The 12,927-nt window shown below is 34.2% G+C and overlaps 1 protein-coding gene and 1 long non-coding RNA gene across 3 annotated transcripts in view; both read right to left on the reverse strand.

The window, feature by feature from the left end:
• Window positions 1-2,841, reverse strand: part of LOC111374634 — a 7,585-nt gene extending 4,744 nt beyond the window's left edge. For both annotated transcript variants that reach the window (XR_002699169.1, XM_022997336.1), the window contains exons 1-3: window positions 2,803-2,841; window positions 1,371-2,329; window positions 511-629 (exon numbers count right to left, since the gene is read on the reverse strand). Coding sequence is in view for 1 of the 2 variants with exons in the window: in XM_022997336.1 (XP_022853104.1) it covers window positions 511-629; window positions 1,371-2,141 (890 nt within the window). In the remaining variant the exon portion in view is untranslated. The remainder of the gene's footprint in view (window positions 1-510; window positions 630-1,370; window positions 2,330-2,802) is intronic.
• Window positions 2,842-8,804: 5,963 nt separating this feature from the next.
• LOC111374635 lies at window positions 8,805-10,885 on the reverse strand. The gene is made up of 2 exons (XR_002699170.1): window positions 9,500-10,885; window positions 8,805-9,188 (listed from the first exon to the last, which is right to left on the reverse strand). It is a non-coding gene; the product is annotated as an uncharacterized LOC111374635 (long non-coding RNA).
• Window positions 10,886-12,927: the final 2,042 nt, after the last annotated feature.

Consider the following 12,927-nt stretch of genomic DNA (forward strand, 5'->3'; position numbering starts at 1 on the left):
GAAATTAACAAAATTGAGAATATGTAGTTCATCATTTCTGGGATCCCAATAGCATCTCCCAAGCAGGAGAATGCTAAGTATGAGTAAGATTAAGAAAAATCAGAACAGAAATTAACCATTCAGTTGCGTGTGAAACAAATGTGTAATTTCATGAGAACTTAATTATTCATCAAGCAAGAGTAGTCTATTGATGGCATAACAAGAGCTCCAATTAGGAACAAAAGGAAACACTGCCAATTCCTATAACCAAAAAGAGAAAAGAAAAGAAAAATGAGAAAGAGAGAGAGAATATTCAAACCAGACTCAAGGGGATTTAAAAAAAAATAAAAAATAAATAAATCTTGCTCAATGAACTTGTGAAAAATGTGGACCGTCACAAAAGATCATCAAATGCAAATTATTATACAGGAAACTTGTTATATTGTTGGGAGAAGAAGGACATTTTGTTATTCTTTATTTGGTAAATGGGGCGTGGTCAATAATCTCAGCAAGCGTATCACTAAAATCTACCTTAGATCAGATACTGTAGGTCTTTGCCTTAGCAAACCCAATTCAATGGCAGCAACAGATGATGGTCTCGTATCCTGGATTAATCTTTGATTTTGAAGGAAACTACCTCTAAGAATCGCCTGAAATAGAAATATGGAATTAGTGAAAATAAAAGAACAATATTAAATTTCAGAGAAACTTACAAGCAAACAATTGTGTAACGCATCAGGAATACGACAATAGTAGAATCGCAAGTAGAGTATCTTCTTCAGGAAAATATTTTACCTTTATAAGCATTTTGCAATTTGGTTAAACATAACCCTTCAATTACAACAAATGTTTGTGAAAGAAAATTATTTCTCAAAAATTTATCCTCCAATAAATTGGAAGGAATTATGACACAATGGCAGCTCCAAATAGAGAAGGAAGAAAGTTCACGATTGAGGGGTAAAAAGGATGCAATGCTTTTAGTTGAGACATTTGGGCCAATGTTCTCCAAGTATAGTAATGAATTAGAATGGCAGCTACATGAACACTAACATATAATATGAGATAAATTGAGATAATTAGAGAGGAATAAGTCAATGAAAAGTAACAAAGTTAGCTTCCTATTTGTTTCCATGTCCAAACAATGACTTAGTGTTTCCTTGAATTTACACACTGTTATTAGATTGTGACTATTCTACAGAGACAAGTTATAAATGCACTGTATTTTTATAAGAAGCAGATGTTTGCAGATGTATTTTATAGCCGGTGCCAAGCCCCCTGGGTAAAGAAGGAAGGTCCACTATGGGTTGACAGCCTGTGTAACACTTTACAACCTAGAAAAATGGATCTCGTGCTTAAATGAATTTAACAGAAAAATCTTTAATGGTAATCACCTGAATGGGATTACGATGAGCAAATTTTGTAACTTTCTTCCACTCAGACAATTTCAGTAGTTCTCTTTTCCTTTCAATTTGAGCCCTCTGCAAAAGATCAAGAAGAGTCTGTCTGCCACATAATCTTCGATTAGGCCTTCGTCCACCAAGGGTGGCCACCAAACCATCGCGTTCAATCTGTAAACCAACTTCACCGACTGCATCTATATGTGAGTGACAACTGCTTCTCTGTTGGGTATTCATTTGAACCCATTCTCTAACGGTTCTCACCCTTTCACACTCATTCTCACCAAGCCATTGTGGCCTGGACATGCTATGCAGACCATTAGATGTATGACTCTTAGCACCACCTTTCATCCATTCACGAAAAATTTGCCTCACTCTTTCACGCTCAACTTCTCCCAAATCAGTAGATTGTTCAATAATAGTACTGCTACTATCCTCTTGCTCATTTTCTGATCCTATCCGACCTTGATTCTCAATCTCGCTGGAAGCTTCAAAAGTGAGGTTCCCATTATCACTCCCTTGCCTATCCAACGTGAAAGTGCCTGATGGGTCAGAATTTGAACCATCACCACTCTGCTGCCTTGTTTCACGAGGAAGATTCACCCCCTGCTCACTCTCAAGCTCTTGCCATATTTGAAACAGAGAAGATGAACGTGGGCTAGGCCTATCTTGGTGCTCACCCCACTGATTCGACAGTGGAGACTGAGACTCTCCAAAGAAAGAAGAACGAAAAGATGATGCATTATGTAAACCCGCAATAGCCATTCTTTGAAAACTAGATAAGATTTCAAATCTCCACAGCGATATTTGTCTCCAAGATCTAATAATCCACCTATCTGACCATAATTGATCAACAAATGCTTACAATCCACACAAACTTATTACATGTTATTGAAGCCTTTAATTATCACTATCACTCCAACAGATGTCAATAGATATATACCATTCAATGCCTGCAAATTTCATCAGAATTCACAAATTACTAGTCAATATTGAAAATATAAGGTTAATTTAATAAATTTTATGAGGTTAACTTCTATCAACCCTTCCAACAAGCAATCTGCAGATGCTTCAAAAATTAACATTTAAAAAAAAAAAAAAAAAGGTTGAGAAAAAAGTGACTTGCAACCCCTCTTTGCTCTGACAATTGACATCACACCCAAAAGGAGAAATGAAAGAGAAACAAATGTCAGAATTCAAACTATTAAAACGTTCAAAAGAAGACTAAAATAGAAGCCAAAATAGGTAAAAAAGGAACTGGTGAAAAAATTATTACCAAAGAAATTCATTTCTAAACAAACTAGCAACAACAATTAAATAAGAACAAATCCAGAAGTTCAAGATACACACCCCTTTGAAGAACATTCAAACATATCTATAGAAATTCTTCTATAAGAAAAAGTAAAGAAGATAAATACATTATTACCTTTTCACAGGTTTGATGCAGGAACAATGTAAATGTAACTATCCCTCTGTAATCCTTTTGTAGAACGTGTATGTATAGAGATAGAGACAGTGACAGATATATGTACTTTTTTGACGGAATGAGAAGGTGTGGGGGTGGTAGACAAATGAAACGGAAATTTTAACGTCTATTCGTATCAATTTGCATGAACAGCTAAGCCTTGTTTGTCTAGTATTCTCCAAATTAATTTTTTTTTAAAAACTCATTTTCAATTACATATTTTTACAATAAAATATTTTATACGTAAATTTATATTTTTTCTATTTTTTAATTACATATTCTCCAAAAAAATCACTACTTTAAGGCTCATAAAAAAAAAAAAAAACTCTTTTAAAAATGAAATTGTAGAAGCTCCCTTGTACTCTTGAATTTAACGGTAAGTTGGAGTGAATTTAACGGTGAAAATAATTTTTTTTTTTTTTATATTAAGAGTATGGCCATGTTTGGTTTAGATAAAGTTAAATTTTTAGTATATTTTGATTAAAAAATAATGAAATATATGGTTGAAAAATTGTGAGTCCAAAAAATGTGAGATTAAAAATTAATTGTTCATTTTAACTTAAATTTTAATCAAGTTTTTAATTGAACCAAACAGAGACTACGTGTATATTGGATTTTGATTTGGTTGGATTGTAATAATTAAAAAAAAAAAACTCTCTCTATATTCTTAATTAATAATGATTGCATTTAATAAGTACAAATTTCAATATTCTATAATTTAAATTATTCAAATTACATTTGAATTGATTGATCATTAATATATATAAAAATTATGTTAAAATAACGGATAAAGAGAAATTAAGAAATATTCACTAGAAGAAATAAATAAAGAGTCAAAATAGAGAATATTATTAGAGTGCATAATTTGGTTTGTACTTAATTAGAATACTTTAAGGGTACGTTTGATATATTATTACAATATATTTTGCATTTGTATATTAGTTCGTTTGAATTTGAAATTATGTAATTAATGCAAGAAAAATAAATATGTTTTTAATACATTTTAACGTTGCATTTCATTAATTTAGTTAGTTTTCGTCACAAAAGCTAAACAAAAAAACTAACTTGAACGCGAGGGCTGTCATCCGATGTGAAATGCTTGGAAAAATTAAATACAGTAACTAATTTTTTTGGAAATAAAAATAAAATAAAAATTTCAACGACTATATTCTTTATTTATTTAAGTTTAATCATACATAAATCATGTCTTCGCATAGGAAATAATTTTTTTAAATAATGTCAATACCCCTAATCATTAAAATTAAATTACTAAAAAAGCAATTTATATAATCATTTCTTTGCCTTTTTGAACCGACATTTGAAATTCAAACTGATATTCTCCACAAGTAACGATGACAAAAGATAAATTAAGAAATTAATTGATGAGCTTTTAATGGGCAGATCTTGAGCGATACAATATTATTTTGTAAAATATGTTGAGAGAGAGAGAGAGAGAGGTCATCTAGGAAAGAAATTCATAACAACAAAATTTATCTTCTTGTTATTATAGATTAATATGCATGAATTTAGTAATTTTATTTTATTACTTTATAAAATATAATATATATATGTATATTTAAAGTTCACGAACCTTGAGCATATCACATGATCATTATCTTATCAACCTAGTTGACATTATAAACTTCATGATTTCTTCTAAAAGGTTAGCCCATATATGAGCTCCAATTTTTAAAAAATTCATTTTTTCCAAAATTAATTTCCAACTATACATTCTTCTAATAAAATAATTTTATACTTAAATTCAAAAATTTTCATACTTTTTAACTGCACATTCTTCAAAAAACACTATCGCAAAACTCATTTTTCATCAAAATGAGCTCAAATACGAGCTTCGTACTTAGATCCTGCATTCGTACTTAGATCCTACATTCGTACTAATTGTCAAAACACATATCTCCATCATTTGATGCACACAAGTGTACTTAAACTCCTACATACACTGTACATACAATGATACATATTCTATGGGCTTTGTGCATATTGCTTGCTCGGAAGCGCTTCTTATCCCGAGGACATTATATCATTCATTTTATCTTAGTGGGATTTAAAATAAGATTTTTTTAATAGATTTTGATAAAAGTTAATGCAATGTGTGGTTGAAAAGTTGTAGGACTCATAAAATATCGGGTTGAAATGAATTTTTAACTTTGACTTAGATTTAATCAGTACCAAACAGGTTATGAACATTTCTAGTCTTCTTCTTTATCAATATTTGATCTCTCCTCCCCTTGTTTCATTTGTTTTGTCCCTGTCGTACACAAGAAGGGCTAGACAAGTGCACTGCAATGGAAAAAAAGGTGTTCCTTTTGGGGTTTGATTCCTAAGACATGGAATTGGACTCCTGTAGACACAGTGTACATGCAACTCTTATTCATTGACTTGTTGGGGCACATCTCTTGATTTACCTTCCCCACAAAACTCTAGGAGCGGGACGGTGGGGGACCTCAAAGTTGGGGTTCAACCTTTTTTTTAAAAAGGTGCTCCTTTTTCCTGCAAAATTTCAATCAGTATCACTCCTTTGCAGCCCTTTATCAAAAGCCTCATATGCATAATTTATAGGACCTTCATAGCTTATATAATATAGCCCTTTTCTATTCTTCCCTGTCGAAAAAACAAAAAATCTTCCAAGTTTTTCGATTGTTGAACTTTAGTTTGTAAATACCTCACCCAAGTCCATAAGGTAATCATGCATATGTATCGATCTTTATTGTATGTGGCAAAATCAAGTGAGTACAGATTAATGCGCACATAGCCACATAATGGTGGCAATGAGTCGGCCGAGCCGGTTCGTGGGCTCGTCCAAATTTAAATTTTTTTTAAAGAGTTTTACAAATAAATGAAATAATAGAAAACACTTTTAAAAAAAATAAAAAGTGTTAAAAAATACAAATAATTTAATGAAAACAATTTTTTATTTTTTTATTTATATCATATTATAATACTTTTATAACGTATAAAATATTTATATAATGAAAACGAATTGTTTTTTGAAATACATTTACAAAAAATATATTTTTTTTATTTCTTTTTAAAGTAGATAAAATGTAAACACTCCTCCTTTTTCTCAAGTTTGGGACCGACTACATCAATTTTAAGTCGGCGGAGTTAAAAATTGTACACGAACAACTTGTTGTAACATGTACAATTTTTTAAAGAAAATTAAATTTAACGATTAAAAAATAAAGAAATTTTGATTAATATAATTAAATCAAATATCACTTACCTGACGACATGCAATTTCAGCGTATTTATCTTGTAGTCGAAAATGAGCGTCCTGCCAATCCTTCACACACATTAACGCTTCCAAAACATTTTCTTTCAGTTGACTCTTGACATCGGTCAAAACCTTTTTACCTGCATTAAAAGCAGACTCCGAAACAACAGTGCTAACCGGAGGTGTCAGCAAATCTTTCGCAATTGCAGAAACAATTGGTTAACGTCTTTCATACTTTCGCCAGGATTCAATTACTTCTTCTGACCTTTTTTTAATTGTTCTGTCTGTTGGCATATTATGATTGAAGTAATCAATTAATTCAGCAGGCATCGCATTTTGAGTTTCGACCGATATTTGATGAGATGCAAATGTAGACGACATGGCACTAGATGAACACATTGCAGTTGCATCATATCTAAATGTATTAATGCCTTGAAATAAATTCATTATTTCGGCACTTCTTCAATTTCAGCGAAAGGAGTAGGTGCAGAGGGTACCCGACTAACATTCGCACCCATTCTTTCCGAATATAAATCATACATTTCACATAATGTTTGCTCTAAATTCTTATAGGTGATAGGTGTATCAAGTATTAAAACTTTATTGATTTGATCAATTACGTATTTAGTTCCCGAAATATTATATCGTTACGTTGACATACAACAATTCCCTTTGACGACCTTGCAACTTCAAGTCCTAGAAAATATTTCAAAACTCCTAAATCCTTTAATCTTCCAATTAATCTTCTATACATTCCTAGATCATCAATCAACTCACCTTGATCTTTAGTTAGCTTTAGATTTTGCAACATAGGGCATTTTGCAGGCTTTGCTCCTAAATAAAATGTGTCCTCAAGAATTTCTAATTCATATTTACGTTGACATACAGCAATTCCCTTTGATGACCTTGCAACTTCAAGTCCTAGAAAATATTTCAAAACTCCTAAATCATTTAATTTAAATTGCTCATCAAGACTTCTTTTGAACTGCTCAATATAGGTCAAGTCATTTCCACTTATGATAATATCATCAACATACACCAGCAGTACGGTATATGAGTAGCCAATCCTTTTGCTAAAAAGGGAATAATCTAATTTTGATTGACCAATCCCTTGAGAAACAATAAATGATGATAGTTTGGTATTCCATTGCCTAGAGGTCTGTTTAAGTCCATAAATGGACTTGTTGAGTTTGCACACCAATGTGACTCCATTCTCCCCCTGCTGCTCATATCTCGGAGGCATTTTCATAAACACTTCTTCATCTAGGTCCCCATGAAGAAAGGCATTGTTGATGTGTAACAGGTGAAGGTGCCAATTTTTGCATGCCGCAACTGCCAACAGAGCCTTGATTGAGGATAACTTTGCAACAGGAGAAAATGTCTCTTGATAATCTAGACCAGCCTGCTGGGTGAATCCCCTTGCCACCAACCTTGCTTTCTTCCTTCTTCACTTCCATCTTGCTTTAGTTTGATCTTATAGACCCACTTGCAGTCTACATGTTTCTTGTTTGTTGGGAGGGAAGTGATGGTCCAGGTGTTATTGTTAACTAGAGCCCAGTATTCATCATCCATAGCTTGGCACCATGTTGGAGATTGTGATGCTTCAAAAATATTTCTGGGCTCAACATTAGTAGACAGTGATAACACATAAACCCTGTGAGCTGGTGAAAGTGAATCATAACCCAAGGTGTTGGATAATGCATGTGATATTCCAGTATTATGAGAGGAAAGTGAAGAAGCAGATTCTTGCTGAGAGATTAGGTTGCAATGAAATTATTGGAAATAGTTGGGAGGTTTTCTGTTGCTGGTAGATCTGCGGAGAGGAATATTAGGTGAAGGCTGTGAAGATGGTGAAGTGATGACCGGTGACACAGAGGGTGGAGATAATGATACATTGTTATGTGATGGATTTGGAGATGAAGATAAATGTGAAGGCAAAGAAGTGTTATTGTGTGATGATGAAGAATGTGTGGGGGATAAGAGTTCTGATATAGGATGAGAGAAAAGCGAAAATAGAGGAAATATAGCCAAGTGATGTTAACAATGTGAGATCTTGAAAGGGAAATATATTTTCATGAAAGATGACATCCCTAGATACAAAAGTAGCTTGTGTGCACAGATTATATACCTTGTACCCCTTTTGTGGTGGGAGGATAACCAATGAAAATACATGGGACCGCTCTAGGATCAAACTTGAATCTATGTCTTTAAATGGTGGAAGCATAGCATAAGGAGCCAAAGACTCTTTAGTGTGAATATGAATGCTTTGCTGAGAAGAGGATTTCATAGGGTGATTTGTTTGATAGAGAAGCACTGGGTATGTGATTTATCAGATATGTGGCTATTAAAATACATTCTCCCCAAATTTTATCTGGAATTTTAAGGCTCTAGCGACATTTAACAAATGTTGATGTTTTCGCTCAACTATGCCATTTTGTTGAGGTCTTTCAACATATAGTCCCTTTGGGAAGGAAAAAAATCACTCATGGCAAATTCAGCACCATTGTCAGACCTTAGGACCTTAATTTTGGTACTGAACTGAGTTTCAATCATGTTGAAAAAGGTTTGAATGAGTTGTCTGGTCTGTGATTTAGTTTTCATCAGAAATGTCCAAGTGGATCTACTATAATGATCCATTATAGTCAAAAAAATATTGTGAACCATCAAGGGAATGAGATTGATAAGGACCCCAGACATCACAACGAACAAGTTCAAAACAAGATTGAGATATATGCATACTGTGAGGAAAAGGCAACCTATGTTGCTTTGCCATAGGACAAATACTAGAATGAAATTCATAATTCCATACAATTTTAGGTACAAGTTTTTGCAACATGGAGATTCTAGAATGGGGAATATGTCCTAACCTAGAGTGCCATAGTTCAAAAGGCACTTTTGTGACAGCATTGAGACTAGAAACATAGTCATGATTTATGACTTTATTACAGCCAACATCTACAAGTACAGAAGAGAATGTATTGAATTGATGTGGTGCAGATTTGATGGGGCATGCAGGGAGTGATGGACCATTGTTTGAAGGAGTACTAAGCTAGTAGTGATACAATCCAGCTTCAAGTTTCCCCACTCCAATCGTTGTCCATGTAGAAAGGTCCTGAATAAGACAATGATCAGACAAGAATATTAAGTAACATTGGTGTGAAAGGATGAGTTTGCTGGCAGAGATTAGATTACATTTAAAAGAGGGAATGCATAACACATTGGTTAGTAATAGCCTTTCAGACAGCTTTACAGTTCCTATGTGAGTCACATGAGCCTCATCTCCATTTGGAAGTTTGACACTTGCACTTACTCTAGCAGTGATAGTGGATAGATGATCAATACAACACACCATGTGGTCTGTTGCCCCAGTATCAATTATACACTTATGCCTTATAATTGAGACTGCTAGACAGAAGTTATTACCTCAGAATGTGAAACATCTGGCAATGCAAGGTTTGTTTGACTTTGGTTTTCAGTATTACCAGATTGAGTAATCAAATTTGAGAGCTGAACGTGAATCTGCGGTTTCAACATATTGAGAACTTGCTAGCATTGTTCTGGAGTAAATGTCAGGTTTGAGAATGCACCTGACAGATCAGAGGAGGTAGCAGTTCCCATCACCTGATTAGCACTGGAAATATATCATTTTCCTTTCTCCTTTGCCAACCTATGTCCTGGAGGATATCCATGGAGTTTGTAGCACTTTCCCTGTATATGTCCAAGCATCCCACAGTAACTACACTTAGGTCTATCCTTCCTGTAATTTTGATTCATATTCGTTGTTCTTCGGTTACCTCCGGAGCTCATAGGATTACGCATCAATCTACTAATGAATGCACTGGTTTCCACATTAATCTAACTCCTTGATGCCACATCTCTCAGTTTTTCATCCTACTGAACTAAGGTAAACACTTCGTTTAGTGGAGGCAAAGGCTCCATTAGTAAAATCTGACTTCTCACATTGGAATAACACTCATCCAGTCCCATTAAAAATTGCAGTATTTGTTCTTCTTCATGATAAGAATTATGAGTTTGTGGCCTATAGTTCGACAACTCTTCTCATAAGCCTTTCAGCCTATTAAAATAGGCACTTACAGATCCATACCCTTGTGAAATTGAAGCAATTAGCTTCTTCAATTGGTAAATTCTAGGTCCATTGCCCTGACTATACCTATCTTTCAATTTGAGCCAGATCTCACGTGCTGAGTCCTTATGCATAACATTAGGATATAGTTCCTTAGGAATTGAACTAATAATCCATGATGAAACAATATGATTGCATCTACGCCAGGCAGCATACAAAGGTAAATTCATGGAGGGTTTCACTATCGAACCATCAATAAAACCTTCCTTATTTTTCACACTCAATGCCATTTCCATAGCACGACTTTAGGTTGAATAATTCTCATTAGAGAGAACAACTGAAACAATCTGCATACCTGTGTTATCTACATAGTGCACGTAGTAAGGGCTCGAGAGATCCAATATCAGTTGATGAGTTGCAAGCAACAGATCTTCACCGTGATCAACTTTCGGTGTAGGAGTATCAGTCGATTCTTCAATTTCAGCTTCTGGATTTGTCACCATGAATGAAGGTCTTGATCAATGCTCTGATACCATGTAAAGTTTACACCCTAATTGGAGAAAACCTGATTACAGAGTAGAGAGAGAAACTGGAGTATTTCATATATGCCAAAAGGAAGCAGTACAAACGTATATATACATGCACTTATTCTGTACAATAGTAACCAGCTGTAGAATTGACAGCTCAGCCTAACTAACTAGCTGAATTAGCAAATTACATAAATAACCTTGCATGTCCCGTAAGAATATTATATATATAACTTCGTGTACATTCGGAATGCTGGTATTCTATTTAAATTATAAATTCTAGTATCATTTGCATTGACTTTGGGTCCTCAATTATGGATAAGTATTCTGTACTCATTTACCATATATAATTCAGATTGCATGTTTGTCTTTAATCTGAATTCGACATATGTTAATGGAAAAGGTCCAATTGCAAACAAAATTGATGTTCTAATTTATATTGTGTGCATAATTTATTTAAGTTACAGTTCTAATTCTACAGGGTGGAATTATAAATGATAAAGATTTTGATTAAATCCAATTGATGTTCACTGTTGTTAAATATGTGTTATGTCATAATGACATGCACCATAACCCACTGTGATTTGCTATACGTGCGAAATTAGAACAGCATAATGGAAGTGTATAGAATAAAGGAACAAACTAAACTTGCATGGTTTTTTACTTAGTGTAAAGAGAAAATTCAACTTGGGTAGGGTTTGTAGGGATTTGCGTGCAAATCTATTTGATTTTAGTTTGTTATCTATAATTAGTTAATTACCGTTAATTGTCTAAACGGTTCTGTATTTTCTTTTTATTCTTTCTAATATTTTGATTTTGCGTCAAGATGCTTAGCTTTCTTCTTGACTTTGTGTTATATTCTTCCTTCGTCACTGGTTTCATTATTTGTCTCCATCTGATTTAATTCATCCGCCATTAAGAAATTAATTGATGAGCTTGTAATGGACAGGCTTTGAATGAATACTTGTGCATAAGAGCGATACAATATTATTAGTAGAATACGTTAGAAAAGAAAGATAGAGCGCATATTGATAGATGTCATATAGTATTGAAGAAAAGAAGAATCTAGAAAAAATGGAAAGCATTCTCATTGAATCAAAATATTTATCAGTACACAGGTAAGTATAAATAGCTGAACTACGAATTGACTTGACAGCTGTACACAGCTAGTTTCTATCTAAATTTGGTGCCAATAGTAGAGAAATCGCTGAGCTGCTGGAGTCCGTAATACTCCCCCTCAAGATGGACTATGCAAATTAAGGATAGCCATCTTGGACATGAGAGGAAAGAGAAGAGATGATGGCAACAATTTAGTGAATATATCAGCTAACTGGTGTTGAGTGCTAACTGGTAGTAACTTGATAAATCCATTATTAACTTTGTCTCGAATGAAATGGCAGTCGATCTCAATGTGTCTTGTCCTTTCATGAAATATTGGATTAGTTACAATGTGGATGACAGCTTGATTATCACAAAAAATTAAGGCTGGAAGTGAGTTGCGACCTACAAGTCAATAAGAAGTTGATGGATCCAAGTAATCTCACATGCCAAAAAAGCCAAAGCCCGGTATTCAACCTCTGCTGAGGATCTGGAGACAGTAGTCTGCTTCTTAGACTTCCAAGAGATCAAGGAGTTTCAAGAAAGACACAAAAACTAGTAACTAACTTTCTGGAATCAGGACATGACCCCCAATTAGCATCTGCAAAGGCATGAATCTGGAAAGGGAAAAGCGCATCAAACAATAACCCTTGACCTGGAGTAGCTTTGAGGTATCTTAAGAGATGATGAACTACATCTAAGTGAGGTTGGCGAGGCTGCGATACAAACTAACTTAATTTGTGGACAGCAAAGGTAATGTCTGGACGAGATATGGTCAAGTATAACAGGTGACCAACAAGACGATGGTACAGGGATGCATCTTCAAGTAACTCTCCTCTTCAAGTAACTCTCCGTCAAATGAGCTGAGCTTTGCATTAGGGTCCATTAGCAACACAGCTGGTTTACATGCCAAAAACCCTGTATCCTCCAGGAGTTGCAAGGTGTAATGCCTTTGGGAAAGAAAGATCCCTTTCTTTGATCTAGCTATTTCCAAGCCAAGAAAATATTTTAGCTTACCAAGATACTTCAACTTAAATTGGCTGTGCAAAAAGGCTTTCAAAGAATCAATTGACTTAGTGTTTGATCCGAGGATAGTTATATCATCAAAGTAAACTAACAAGGCGGTAAAAGAAGCACTAGAC

Source organism: Olea europaea, unplaced genomic scaffold, assembly GCF_002742605.1.
Source record: "Olea europaea var. sylvestris unplaced genomic scaffold, O_europaea_v1 scaffold1269, whole genome shotgun sequence".
NCBI lineage: Eukaryota > Viridiplantae > Streptophyta > Magnoliopsida > Lamiales > Oleaceae > Olea > Olea europaea.